The 14,851-nt window shown below is 44.7% G+C and overlaps 1 protein-coding gene across 2 annotated transcripts in view; it reads right to left on the reverse strand.

Annotated features, from left to right (window-relative positions):
- COL22A1 (collagen type XXII alpha 1 chain) overlaps positions 1-14,851 on the reverse strand; it is a 326,455-nt gene that overhangs the window by 108,204 nt on the left and 203,400 nt on the right. For both annotated transcript variants that reach the window (XM_003311931.6, XM_063817403.1), the window contains 2 exons: positions 6,243-6,284; positions 3,056-3,088 (listed from right to left, as the gene is read on the reverse strand). In XM_003311931.6, the coding sequence (XP_003311979.3) occupies positions 3,056-3,088; positions 6,243-6,284 (75 nt within the window). The remainder of the gene's footprint in view (positions 1-3,055; positions 3,089-6,242; positions 6,285-14,851) is intronic.

Consider the following 14,851-nt stretch of genomic DNA (forward strand, 5'->3'; position numbering starts at 1 on the left):
GTGAGGACCTACGGAGGGTCAGAAAGGGCCAGAGAAGGACTCCAGATGCTCAAGAGATTCCTGCCCCAGAGCCTAGGAGTCAGGAGGCAGCACCTTCCCTCCAGGGGCCCCCTGGAAGGGCTCTGTCAGTAGCTGTTGAATGTGTAAGTTTGGCTGGCTTCCATCTCCTCCTCACTGCCCCCTGGTGACCTCAGCCAAGTTAAACACCACCTCTGGGACTCATGATCATCTCTGCAGGCTTTGGTCATTGTCTGGGCATCCTGAAGCCTCCTTAGCAGGGTGAGGGGGTAGAATCAGGCCGGTTGGACAGAGCCTTCCTAAGATAACTGCTTTGGAACAACTGATGAGCCTCCAGTTACAAAACCCTGCTTGAGTTCTCCACTGTAACTTCCCCAAGCACCAAGCTGCCTGTCCCTCCTTCCTCCAGCAAAGGTTCTGACATCTGCAGACCCCAGGGATATGCACACCATCAAACAGCCTGCTCTGTCCTCTGCAAACCACCATCACCCTGTCACCTCATCAGGTGCAGCCACCAGCCATCCCCAGGAGCCTCCTCAGTCCCAGAGAGGGTGACAAAATGAGTCAGGCTTCTCCCTCCACCCCCTCATCTCCTTTCCATTCTCTTCCTTCATTATGCGGCAGACCTTAACACCCCTCTAAATTGCTCTCTCCCCAGCCTCTTCCTGCACTGCAGGGGCTCAAAGGCATGTGCCTGAGCAGAGCAGGGAGAAGTCAAACAGAATAACACTTTCCAAATCCATCAATACAAACATGGGTTGCCATGGCGACGAAGCCAGTCCCGGGGAGACTCAGGCAATTGCCCACAATGAAACTTTTTTTTCCCATAGACATAATTTCCTTGTTTGCATCTGAGAGTGGCTTCCTGGCTCCCAGGCTCCCGCAGCAATGCAGAGCCTGCAGGAAGGATGTCAGTGCTGGGACTCAAGGTGGAGGGCGGCACAGGCCCCTCATGTGCCTTCCCAGTGGAATGCTCTGGAAGTTGTGTTTTTACAGAGCAATTCCTTTAAGGAGAGGCTGGACATGTAGGCTTGTCTCAACCCTGAGGGGCTCAGGGTGGACCTGAGGGAGGGAGGCCCACAGATGTCAGGGGCAGAGGGAGGCAATACATGGAGGTGGTCCAGGAAAGGCAGGCGACCAGTGGAAGGGACAGGCAGTGTGATGGGAAGCCCCATGCACAGGACAGCCAGCCGGAACTGAAGCAACGGTGGTACAGACGCTCCATCCAGTGCGCTATGGCTGACACACTAGCCCCTAATTCCTATCTCGCTGGTAGGGCCTTCTTGGCAAGTTTCCTAGCACCTCTGAGCTGCAGGACCGTCACCTGTAAGATGGACACAGGTGCCACTCCCTCAAGGCTGTTAGGAGTCTTGGTTGCAGCAGTGCCAGGAAAATGCCCGGAGCTGAGCTGCTGCATAGGGTGCTCTGTCCTTCCAAGCCCCTCTCTGGGAGAGCAGGTGAGAAGACAGGGTGGCAGAAAGGTAAGGGAGTTCCTCATGCAGTGAGCGACAGCCCTACAGGTGAGGGAGGTGCTGCCTCCTCATGCAGTGAGTGCTGCCCTGCAGGTGAAAGAGGTGCCTGTGTCCCTCATGCAGTGAGTACCTGCCATGCAGGTGAGAGAGGTGCTGTGTCCCTCATGCAGTGAGTACCTGCCATGCAGGTGAGAGAGGTGCGGTGTTCCTCATGCAGTGAGTACCCGCCCTGCAGGTGAGAGAGGTGTGGTGTCCTCATGCAGTGAGTACCCGCCCTGCAGGTGAGGGAGGTGCTGTGTCCTCATGCAGTGAGTGCCTGTCTCTGCCAGAGCGGAGCAGAGTTCTAAATGTTTTATGTAAAGTGCAAATATCCTGTTATTTGCGTTTAATCCTGAAAGTGTATTTTTATTGTCCCAATTTTATAATTGAGAAAACTAGGTCTCAGCGAAGAAACAGAAGGAACATTTTCCAGGACAGGTGGGCAGTGAGGCAGTGCCCTCTAGTGGTTGACAGCTCAGTGACAAGAGGGCTCCTTTAACATCAGGGCCTTCTCTCCCTTCAGGAAAGGCTCACAGCCAGAGCCCTGTGCACCTGCTCTTTCCCGCAGACGCCTCTCACCCACTTCTCCCTAAGTCCGTGCTGCCCTAGGATGCCCCCATCTCCCCATTATGCTTCCCAAGCACAAAATCCTTCCTTCTCCTGCAGTGATTTTAGCACCTGACTCAGTCTGTCTACCTGCTTCCTTCTTTTGCATCACACGCAGGATTCTTTTAAGCTTTTAAAATGGAATCGACTTAATATTGAATAAATGAAGATAGCAACAGCTGAAATGGACATCTACCTCAGCCTCTCAGCTGTCCCGCAGGTCAAGCCCTAATAGCAGAAGAACTGCATCAAAGGCAGCAAAAGAAACAATGGCATGTTTTCTGGCTTCAGCCAACAGCATAAAGAGATCCTGAAAACACCTATTTTCTGAAGAGCCATTTGTGAAAAGAGAGGAAAAAGGTTTCTAGACGTTGCAGTGCTAAGCTTTATTTCCTGCCAAGTGTTTTTGTGTGTGGAAGTAGCCAGCATCACTCTCTGTCCATCTGGCACACCCCAGGCTACATCTCAGGTTCCAGTCCCCAGAACAGCCTGAGAATGGGGTCCCCTCTTGACACCCCTATCTCTGGTCTCCTTCACTGCCAGCATCCATGGGGAACGTCTTTGCCTCTCTCTGACTCTCATGTTCTGGCATCTCAAATAATTCTGTTCTCCTCAAAACCACCAGCTACTCTCTGTGTTACTGAAGAATTAACTTTTCCCAGAGAGGCCTGGCCTTTGCTCTTAGCTATGAGAGGTGACTTCTAGGCCCCTGGAATGTCCTGCCTGACTCTGGAGCCAGCTCCCTGCAAGGCCCTTTCTCCACCTGTTTTCAGGACAAGCCCAGCAGCCCAGATCCCTGACAGTGATGAACGCGATGGGGCTGAGTCCTCACCCCACCCAGTCCAGGCTCCCAGGCCACACTGGACATTGCCCTCCAGGCCGAGGCACGCTGGGCACCCCGAGGCACTGCTGCTACTTACGGGCATCCGTGGATGTGGTGTGAACAGGGATGTCTGAAAAGGAAACCGCAGAGATTAGAAAGATGGGCATCAAGGAACCCAGTGTTTCATTTTTAAAACCTGCCTTGGAGAGATTTACAAGTGAAAGAATACAGCCCCAAAGCTTCCTGGAACGATTATTAGTTTTGACAATTAGATTCACATCTTTCTTTAAAATCCCTGGCTATTTATTTATTAAGGCAGAAATGCATAGTGGTTAGATTCCGGAGCCCTGGAGGCACAAGACCTGAGCTCCAAACCCTGTGTGACCTTGGACATGTCTCCTCAGCTTCTATGTCCCCATCGGTAAAACGGGAAAGAAACATTCTTCCCTGCAGGTGTCCATAAGAGCTCTGCCAGGACACTGGACTCATGTCACAGTCTCCTTTTCACTACTGCCATCTGCTGGGCATCAGGCAGGGATGCAGGTGCGTAGTAGACAAGGTTGGGGAGAGTAGGAGAGGAGGGGAAATCCCTGCTTGACAGCGCCCAGGCTACAAAGACTCTGGCTGACTGGCCCCTGCAGGCTCCTTCAGCCTGGCCACCCCCACCTAGGCTGTGTTTAAGGCTAGGTCGGGCGCGGTGGCTCACGCCTGAAATCCCAGCACTTTGGGAGGCCAAGGCGGGCGGATCACGAGGTCAGGAGATTGAGACCGCCCTGGCTAACACGTTGAAACCCAGTCTCTACTAAAAAATACAAAAAATTAGCTAGGCGTGATGCCGGGCGCCTGTAGTCCCAGCTACTCGGGAGGCTGAGGCAGGAGAATGGCAAGAACCCAGGAGGCGGAGCTTGCAGTGAGCCCAGATCGCGCCACTGCACTCCAGCCTGGGCGACAGAGCGAGACTCCGTCTCAAAAAAAAAAAAAAAAAAAAAGGCTTCCCAGGTGTCATGCTTTCTCCAGCTTCAAAGCTTTTGCAAATACTGTTCCCCTTGCCTGGAACATACTCTCCTCTCCCTTTCTATGACTAAGGTCATATGGAGACCTGCAGGTGTCTTTTAAATGTCGTGTCTTCACGGATCCCTCTTCCCTCTCCACCATGCAAATATAATTTGGGTCCCCATGTTATTCTTGTTGATGCATCTTGTTCTTTTCCTGGATGACATTTACTATAATTTGCAATGTAGCTATATCTTTGCCACTGTAGGGTTAGTTTATCTTCTTGACTAGGCTACAAGCCCTGACAGATCTGATCCATGCAGATGCCTGGGTCCCAGCACGGGCCCGAAAGAAGCAGTAAATGGACAAAAAACATCATAGATAATGGTCCTAAACCACAATACATTAAAAAAAGATGGAAAAAAGTAGCTTCCTATATCTTGCCCTCCATGTCCCCAACCCCTGTCCCTTTTCCAGAAGGCACTGTTTTTCAGTTTACCATATTTTTAACTGTTTCCTATATATTTCCACACAATTATAAATGTTTAGAAATATATAACTTTGTGCAAGTTATACAAATAGTAACAGCGACTATAGATGATTACTTACAGCCATTGAGAGGCCTTCACTCATGTGGTCTCACAATAACTCTAAGAGGTGGACTATCTGTTTCTGTCCTGCCTTATGGATAAGAAAATTGGAGGACACAGAAGTAAACCACAGAATGAAGTTCAAGCTGCTAGTGAATGTCAGGACAGAAACTGGCGTCCACATAGGTGGCCTGGGGAGCCTGTGTTCTTATCTTTCAATATGCAGTGATTGACTAATAGATTTTTTCTACTTAATTTGCCTAGTTCCACTTAATTTGAGTATCACTATCTTTTCAAGACCATACACATATTGTACGCATATTAATTTGTAGAATTCCATGATACAGATATTTTGTGATTCACTTAACTTTGTGCTTATGATCATGTGGTCTGTTCTAATTTTTTATTGTCATAAGTGATACTACAATGTACATCCTTATACATGCTTTTAAAAATGCACACATACAAATATTTCTGCAGGATAAATGCCTAGACATGGAATATCTAAGCTTAGGGGCAGGCACTTTGTGATATATTGGTACTGCCAAGTAACTTCTCAAATAGGTGTGTCCAATCTGTTCTACCACCAAAAAGGTATGAGACTGCTTGCTGCCCTGCACCCCTGCCAATGCTGTAGGTTATCAATCTTAAACAAAAATTTGATATGACTAATTCCGACTCTAAAGTTGTGATCCCAATTTCTTCCAACACCCTTATGGAATGTCTGAGTCTCATTTTGATGAGCATTGCTGGGGAGGAGACAGAGCTGTGGAATAATGATTTCAGTTTGATGAAAAGCACAGAGTAAGATTCTTTGCCACACTACAAATGGGATTTCTGAGTGCACAGGCTCTCTCCTCTCCTGGCATCCCCTGCAAGGGCTAGTAACTGGCCAACTCCTGATACATGTTTAGGGTCAGGGCCAGCCCAAGAAGCCATGTGCAAACTTCCCTGAAATCAGCTGGTCAAAACAGAGGATCTCAAGATGAGGAAGAAACATTAAAATGGAAAAAAAAAAAAAGAAAAAGAAAAATGTGCTCCCATTATACAGTTCTTGGGAGTAAGATAAATAATAATAATAGCAATTTTTAAATTTTTTAATATTTATAATGCACCAGAAACTCTGCCAAATATTTTGTAGTTTCAATTAACTTTCACTCCACATGTACAAGATAGCTGGGTATAATATTTTCTAACAGATGAGAAAACTGACTTTGTTAGACCATAACTACGACCACAATGCTGGTGAATGACAGAGCTGGGAGCCAGGTCTTCATGCCCTCAAAGCCCACACTCTTACTGATACTCAATACCAACTCACCATGCCCACCCTAACACGTATAGAGGGCCAATGAATGAAGCCCAGTTCCTGGGTCATGGTAGTGCAGTCTTACGCTGGGCAAACTGCTTCTTGTCTCTGGAGCTCAGTTTCCCCATATGTGACAGGCAGATATGTATTCTCAGTATCTAGCACCCATTCTGATAAATAATTGTGCTTTTGCTGAATAAATCAATAAGCATAGGATGGTTCTTAGAGAAGTGTATATATTTTTGGTTTGTAGGACCTAGGAATAGGCCTAGCTATTGGCAAACTCCAATAGGGGAGATATTTAAAACTAAGTAGTGGCAGTTGCTGGAGGGGGAGTACGAATCCCAATATAGGAATTCGGAGGAGAAAGAATTAGAAGCGGAGTAACTTACAGTTCCAGGTAAACCGGGAGGGCCTGCAGGACCAGCTTCACCCTAGATGGAGAAATGGAAAATCCATGACCATTAATCTTCCTCCCAACTCTGCTTATGCTGCAACAGATCAGCTAACACTATTTTCCCCAGACAACAGAAGGTGTTGTCTTCTGCAGGGTGCAGGTAGGTGCACCCTGCACCTACCTTGATAGATACATACATACATAATTACATATGTACATTCCAAATTATAAACTATTTCAGACATATAAAAACATTGTTTTCAGAAGTATCCATATTGATATGTGTAGTGGTAGATCATTTATATCACTATATACTATTCTATTGTGTAAATGGTAATAAAGTGAAGGGGGATCCAAGATGGCTGAATAGGAACAGCTCCAGTCTACAGCTCCCAGTGTGAGTAATGCAGAAGACAGGTGATGTATGCATTCCAGCTGAGGTACCAGGTTCATCTCACTGGGGCTTGTTGGACAGTGTGTGCAGCCCACGGAGTGTGAGCCAAAGCAGGGCAGGGCATCGCCTCACCAAGGAGGCACAAAGAGTTGGGGAATTCCCTTCCCTAGCCAAGGGAACCCGTGACAGATGGTAACTGGAAAATTGGGACACTCCGACCCTAATACTGTGCTTTTCCAACAGTCTTAGCAAACGGCACACCAGAAGAATATATCCCGCACCTGGCTCAGAAGGTCCCACGTCCACAGAGCCTCACTCACTGCTAGCGCAGCAGTCTGAGATCAAACTGCAAGGTGGCAGCGAGGCTGGGGGAGGGGCGCCCGCCATTGCTGAGGTTTGAGTAGGTAAACAAAGCAGCCGGGAGGCTCGAACTGGGTGGAGCCAACCACAGCTTAAGGAGGCCTGCCTGCCTCTATAGACTCCACCTCTGGGGGCAGGGCATAGCTGAACAAAAGGCAGCAGAAACTTCTGAAGACTTAAATGTCCCTGTTTGACAGCTTTGAAGAGAGTAGTGGTTCTCCCAGCACGGAATTTGAGATCTAAGAACACACAGACTGCCTCCTCAAGTGGGTCCCTAAACCCCAAGTAGCCTAACTGGGAGACACCTCCCAGTAGGGGCCAACTGAAATCTCATACAGCCAGGTGCCCCTCTGAGACGAAGCTTCCAGAGGAAGGATCAGGCAGCAACATTTGCTGTTGTGCAATATTTGCTGTTCTGCAGCCTCCGCTGCTGATACCCAGGCAAACAGCGTCTGGAGTGGACTTCCAGAAAACTTCAACAGACCTGCAGCTGAGGGTCCTGACTATTAGAAGGAAAACTAACAAACAGAAAGGACATCCACACCAACCCCATCTGTACATTACCATCATCAAAGACCAAAGGTAGATAAAACCACAAAGATGGGGAGAAACCAGAGCAGAAAAGCTGAAAATTCTAAAAATCAGAGCGCCTCTTCTCCTCCAAAGGAATGCAGCTCCTTGCCAGCAATGGAACAAAGCTGGATCGAGAATGACTTTGATGAGTTGATAGAAGTAGGCTTCAGATGATCGGTAATAACAAACTTCACTGAGCTAAAGGAGGACGTTTGAACCCATCGCAAAGAAGCTAAAAACCTTGAAAAAAGATTAGACGAATGGCTAACTAGAATAAACAGCATAGAGAAGACCTCAAATGACCTGATGGAGCTGAAAACCATGGCATGAGAACTACGTGATGCATGCCCAAGCTTCAGTAGCTGATTCAATCAAGTGGAAGAAAGGGTATCAATGATTGAAGATCAAATGAATGAAATGAAGCGAGAAGAGAAGTTTAGAGAAAAAAAGAGTAAAGACAAATGAACAAAGCCTCCAGGAAATATGGGACTATGTGAAAAGACCAAATCTACACCTGATTGGTGTACCTGAAAGTGACGGGGAGAATGGAACCAAGTTGGAAAAGACTCTTCAGGATATTATCCAGGAGAACTTCCCCAACTTAGCGAGGCAGGCCAATGTTCAAATTCAGGAAATACAGAGAACACCACAAAGATACTCCTCGAGAAGAGCAACTCCAAGACACATAATTGTCAGATTCACCAAAGTTGAAATGAAGGAAAAAATGTTAAGGGCAGCCAGAGGGAAAGGTCGGTTTACCACAAAGGGAAGCTCATCAGACTAACAGCGGATCTCTCAGCAGAAACTCTACAAGCCAAAAGAGAGTAGGGGCCAATATTCAACATTCTTAAAGAAAAGAATTTTCAACCCAGAATTTCATATCCAGCCAAACTAAGCTTCATAAGTGAAGGAGAAATAAAATCCTTTACAGACAAGCAAATGCTGAGAGATTTTGTCACCACCAGGCCTGCCTTATGAGAGCTCTTGAAGGAAGCACTAAACATGGAAAGGAATAACTGGTACCAGCCACTGCAAAAACATGCCAAATTGTAAACACCATCCATGCTAGGAAGAAACTGCATCAACTAATGAACAAAATAACCAGCTAACATCATAATGACAAGATCAAATTCACACATAACAATATTAACCTTAAATGTAAATGGGCTAAATGCTCCAATTAAAAGACACAGACTGGCAAATTGGATAAAGAGTCAAGACCCATCAGTGTGCTGTATTCAGGAGACCCATCTCACATGCAGAGACACACATAGGCTCAAAACAAAGGGATAGAGGAAGATCTACCAAGCAAATGGAAAGCAAAAAAAACCAGGGGTTGCAATCCTAGTCTCTGATAAAACAAAACGGACTTTAAAGCAACAAAGATCAAAACAGACAAAGAAGGCCATTACATAATAGTAGAGGGATCAATTCAACAAGAAGAGCTAACTATCCTAAATATATATGCACCCAATACAGGAGCACCCAGATTCATAAAGCAAGTCCTTAGAGACCTACACAAAGACTTAGACTCCCACACAATAATAATGGGAGACTTTAACACCCCACTGTCAACATTAGACAGATCAACAAGACAGAAAGTTAACAAGGATATCTAGTACTTGAACTCAGCTCTGCACCAAGCAGACCTAATAGACATCTACAGAAGTCTCCATCCCAAATCAACAGAATATACATTCTTCTCAGCACCACATCTCATTCATTCCAAAATTGGCCACATAGTTGGAAGTAAAGCACTCCTCAGCAAATGTGAAAGAACAGAAATTATAACAAACTGTCTCTCAGACCACAGTGCAATCAAACTAGAATGCAGGATTAAGAAACTCACTCAAAACCGCTCAACTACATGGAAACTGAACAACCTGCTCCTAAATGACTACTGGCTACATAACAAAATGAAGGCAGAAATAAAGATGTTCTTTGTAACCAATGAGAACAGAGACACAACATACCAGAATCTCTGGGACACATTCAAAGCACTGTGTAAAGGGAAATTTATAGCACTAAATGCCCACAAGAGAAAGCAGGAAAGATCTAAAACTGACACCCTAACATCACAATTAAAAGAACTAGAGAAGCAAGAGCAAACACATTCAAAAGCTAGCAGAAGGCAAGAAATAACTAAGGTCAGAGCAGAACTGAAGGAGATAGAGACACAAAAAACCCTTCAAAAAACCAATGAATCCAGAAGCTGGTTTTTTGAACAGATCAACAAAATTGATAGACCACTAGCAAGACTAATAAAGAAGAAAAGAGAGAGAATCAAATAGATGCAATAAAAAATGATAAAGGGGATATCACCACCGATCGCACAGAAATACAAACTACCATCAGAGAATACTATAAACACTTCAATGCAAATAAACTAGAAAATCTAGAAGAAATGGATAAACTCCTGGACACATACGCCCTCCCAATACTAAACCAGGAAGAAGTTGAATCCCTGAATAGAACAATAACAGGCTCTGAAATTGAGGCAATAATTAATAGCCTACCAACCAAAAACAGTCCAGGACCAGATGCATTCACAGCCGAATTCTACCAGAGGGACAAAGAGGAGCTGGTACCATTCCTTCTGAAACTATTCCAATCAATAGAAAAAGAAGGAATCCTCCCTAATTCATTTTATGAGGCCAGCATCATCCTGATACCAAAGCTTGGCAGAGACACAACAAAAAAAGAGAATTTTAGACCAATATCCCTGATGAACATCGATGCAAAAATCCTCAATAAAATATGGCAAACCGAATCCAGCAGCACATCAAAAAGCTTATCCATCATGATCAAATTGGCTTCATCCCTGGGATGCAAGGCTGGTTCAACATATGCAAATCAATAAACGTAATCCATCATATAAACAGAACCAAAGACAAAAACCACATGATTATGTCAATAGATGCAGAAAAGGCCTTTGACAAAATTCAACAACGCTTCATGCTAAAACTCTCAATAAATTAGGTATTGATGGGACGTATCTCAAAATAATAAGAGCTATTTATGACAAACCCACAACCAATATCATACTGAATGGGCAAAAACTGGAAGCACTCCCTTTGAAAACTGGCACAAGATAGGGATGCCCTCTCTCACCACTCCTATTCAACATAGTGTTGGAAGTTCTGGCCAGTGCAATCAGGCAGGAAAAAGAAATAAAGGGTATTCAATTAGGAAAAGAGGAAGTCAAATTGTCCCTGTTTGCAGAGGACATGATTGTATATTTAGAAAACCCCATCATCTCAGCCCAAAATCTCCTTAAGCTGATAAGCAACTTCAGCAAAGTCTCAGGATACAAAATCAACGTGCAAAAATCACAAGCATTCCTATACACCAATAACAGAAAAACAGAGAGCCAAATCACGAGTGAACTCCCATTCACAATTGCTTCAAAGAGAATAAAATACCTAGGAATCCAACTTACAAGGAACGTGAAGGACCTCTTCAAGGAGAACTACAAACCACTGCTCAATGAAATAAAAGAGGACACAAACAAATGGAAGAACATTCCATGCTCATGATAGGAAGAAACAATATTGTGAAAATGGCCATACTGCCTAAGGTAATTTATAGATTCAATGCCATCCCCATCAAGCTACCAATGACTTTCTTCACAGAATTGGAAAAAACTACTCTAAAGTTCATACGGAACCAAAAAAGAGCCTGCAATGCCAAGACAATCCTAAGCCAAAAGATCAAAGCTGGAGGCATCAGGCTACCTGACTTCAAACTATACTAAAAGGCTACAGTAACCAAAACAGCATGGTACTGGTACCAAAACAGAGATATAGACCAATGGAACAGAACAGAGCCCTCAGAAATAATACCACACATCTACAACCATCTGATCTTTGACAAACATGACAAAAACAAGAAATGGGGAAAGGATTCCCTATTTAACAAATGGTGCTGGGAAAACTGGCTAGCCATATGTAGAAAGCTGAAACTGGATCCCTTCCTTACACCTTATACAAAAATTAATTCAAGATGGGTTAAAGACTTAAACATTAGACCTAAAACCATAAAAACCCTAGAAGAAAACCTAGGCAATACCATTCAGGACACAGGCATGGGCAAGGACTTCATGAGTAAAACACCAAAAGTAATGGCAACAAAAGCCAAAATTGACAAATGGGATCTAATTAAACTAAAGAGCTTCTGCACAGCAAAAGAAACTACCATTAGAGTGAACAGGCAACCTACAGAATGGGAGAAAATTTTCACAATCTACCCATCTGACAAAGGGCTAATAACCAGAATCTACAAAGAACTTAAACAAATTTACAAGAAAAAATCAAAAAACCCCATCAAAAATGGGCAAAGGATATGAACAGACACTTCTCAAAAGAAGACATTTATGCAGCCAACAGACACATGAAAAAATGCTCATCATTGCTGGTCATCAGAGAAATGCTAATCAAAACCACAATGAGATACCATCTCACACCAGTTAGAATGGGGAACATTAAAAAGTCAGGAAACAACAGGTGCTGGAGAGGATGTGGAGAAATAGGAACAGTTTTACACTGTTGGTGGGACTGTAAACTAGTTCAACCATTGTGGAAGACAGTGTGGCGATTCCTCAAGGATCTAGAACTAGAAATACCGTTTGACCCAGCCATCCCATTTCTAGGTATATACCCAAAGGATTATAAATCATGCTGCTATAAAGACACATGCACACGTATGTTTATTGCGGCACTATTCACAATAGCAAAGACTTGGAACCAACCCAAATGTCCATCAATGATAGACTGGATTAAGAAAATGTGGCACATATACACCATGGAATACTACGCAGCCATAAAAAGGATGAGTTCATGTCCTTTGTAGGGACATGGATGAAGCTGGAAATCATCATTCTTAGCAAACTATCGCAAGGACAGAAAACCAAACACCCCATGTTCTCACTCATAGGTGGGAATTGAACAATGAGAACACTTGGACACAGAGTGGGGAACATCACACACTGGGGCCTGTAGTAGGGTGGGGGGAGGGGGAAGCGATAGCATTAGGAGATATACCTAATGTAAATGACAAGTTAATGGTGGCAGCACACCAACATGGCACATGTACACATATCTAACAAACCTGCATCTTGTGCACATGTACCCTAGAACTTAAAGTATAATAAAAAAGGTAATAAAGTTATTTCTTATCCATCTTCCTGTTGATGACATTTATGTGGTTTTCCTCTGATTGCAATCATAACTAATGTTGATTTGTTACAGCAAACATCCTCACACACATGCCCTGAGCACAATTACACATTTGAAGTCCAGCTGTCCTAGGGATGCCAGCAGGCCCTGCCCCACCCCCGTGAAGGAGTGGGCTCTTCTCAGGAACCTGGGGGGAACAGTGTTACATTCCTATAAGCAACACAGGCTTGGGAGTTGAATCACCTGAGCTTGAAACCTAACTATACCATTTTATAAATTATTTTACCTACTTTGGCATGTTTTCTCTTTGCAGAACAATGATGCTGATAATACATACAGCTCACAGCATGGCACAGAGATTGAGCAAGACCGTAAGGAGTACGGTGTTATTACATTTGGCCTGAGGAAAGGACGTCACTGAGCTGCTCCACGCAAGACAGTCCATGGTGAGTGGATACAGTTTCCAAAGCCTGTCATTTCATGTGTGCCACATGGTCCCAGGGGACAGGTGTCTATGTCTAGATCTGCTTCTTGAACCAGCCCAGGACTGGCTCTCTTGCAAGCCTTCCAAATATGGTTATGAAATAGAAAAATGTTTGAATATAGTTGGCTTAGAGAGAGACAAGTTCGCCCTTAGTCAACAACAATAATATGATTATAAAATGTTGTATCCTTTTCTACCATTATTTCTATTGTTATTTAGCATTTGATTCCAGCTCCTGGTTTAAGTAGTTTCCATGTGTGAATCCATTTCATCTTTGTAGCAATGCCCATAATGTATGTATATGTATGTATATATATATATATATCTCCATTTCACAGATGAAGAAACTGAGGCATAAAAAATGTCAATGAACCTGCCCTAAGTCACACATTCTGCAAATGGCCGAACCTGGTTTTAAGCTCAGAATGCATGCCCTTTACAGTTGTGTGGCATTGCTCTGACTAAAGTTCCAGTAGCTTCAGAAACAAAAGCACTTTCTTGGTGTTACTGTGTATTATTTGATTTTACCCAATTCTCTTCCTGACATTGTTGAACTCAAGCTCCAGAACCAATCTCATCTAAACCAATTTACTCTCCATTAAAATGTCCCAATGATCAAAGTTAAGTGTTTTCCCAGTTGAATATATGAATGGGTATCAATGAGAAGAGGGCTGGAGGAGAGATGTGTCTCTCACCCTGAGGGCATGAAGACTGCCTTTTGGAAATAGCCTCCTCATCCTGAGGGCTGTGGACAAGGGAAGAACAGCGAGCTGGAGCAGGTAGACCCATGGGGGCTCTCTGCCTTTGGAAAAGAGGCTTAACTAAGAAGGATCAATGGGTGTTAGGGTTGATGCAACAGGCCTGGGTTCTAATCCCAGCTCCTCCATGAGGTGTTTGACTGTCAGCGCCCCTTGCTGGAACAGGAGCATCACACACACCCTTCCCTGATGCTGTGGGCCTAAGTGCCAGTAATGGGGAAGAACAGGGGACGTGAAGGGAGAAGCAGAGGCAGAGACAGGCAAAGCACAGTCAGAAGAGGGCAATGTTGCCTTAATGTCTTCTTTTGGATTTTCTGACCAAAATTGTCAATTATCACATATTTTTCTGGAGGAAAAGAAAGGCAAACCAGATTCTTTGGAAGCTTGAATGTGACTGCCATGGCCCTGGCAATTCCGTCCAAGTAATCAAAGGGGCTTTATGGTCTCACTAAGCCTTTGCATTCTGGAAATGAGTTTCTCAAATAGAAACTGCATTTCTGAAAAGTCCACGGCAGCAGCAGGCCTGAATGGCTTACTGAGGCAGAGCCTTTTCCACTCTGGGCTCTCTATTTATAGACCGCAAGTCTGCCTGGAGCAAAGTCCTCAGCCTCCAGCCCCAGAGAAAGAGGATGGGAGGCACTGCCTGGAGCCCAGAAAGCACCAGCGCAGAAAAAGATCTGGAAATTGGAGGGGAGAAAGTAAACTTGGGAGAATGGGGCACCCTGAAAAGCATCATGCAGGAGGAGGAAGGATGCAAGACCCCTCTGGGTGTGTGGGCGCCATTCCTCCTGAGGCAGCCCCAGGGCAGGCCTAGCGTGTGGCATTCTGTGCTAAGAGCCAGGACTTTCTATGTGTGCTGGC

Source organism: Pan troglodytes, chromosome 7 (genome assembly GCF_028858775.2).
Source record: "Pan troglodytes isolate AG18354 chromosome 7, NHGRI_mPanTro3-v2.0_pri, whole genome shotgun sequence".
In the NCBI taxonomy this organism is placed as follows: Eukaryota; Metazoa; Chordata; class Mammalia; order Primates; family Hominidae; genus Pan; species Pan troglodytes.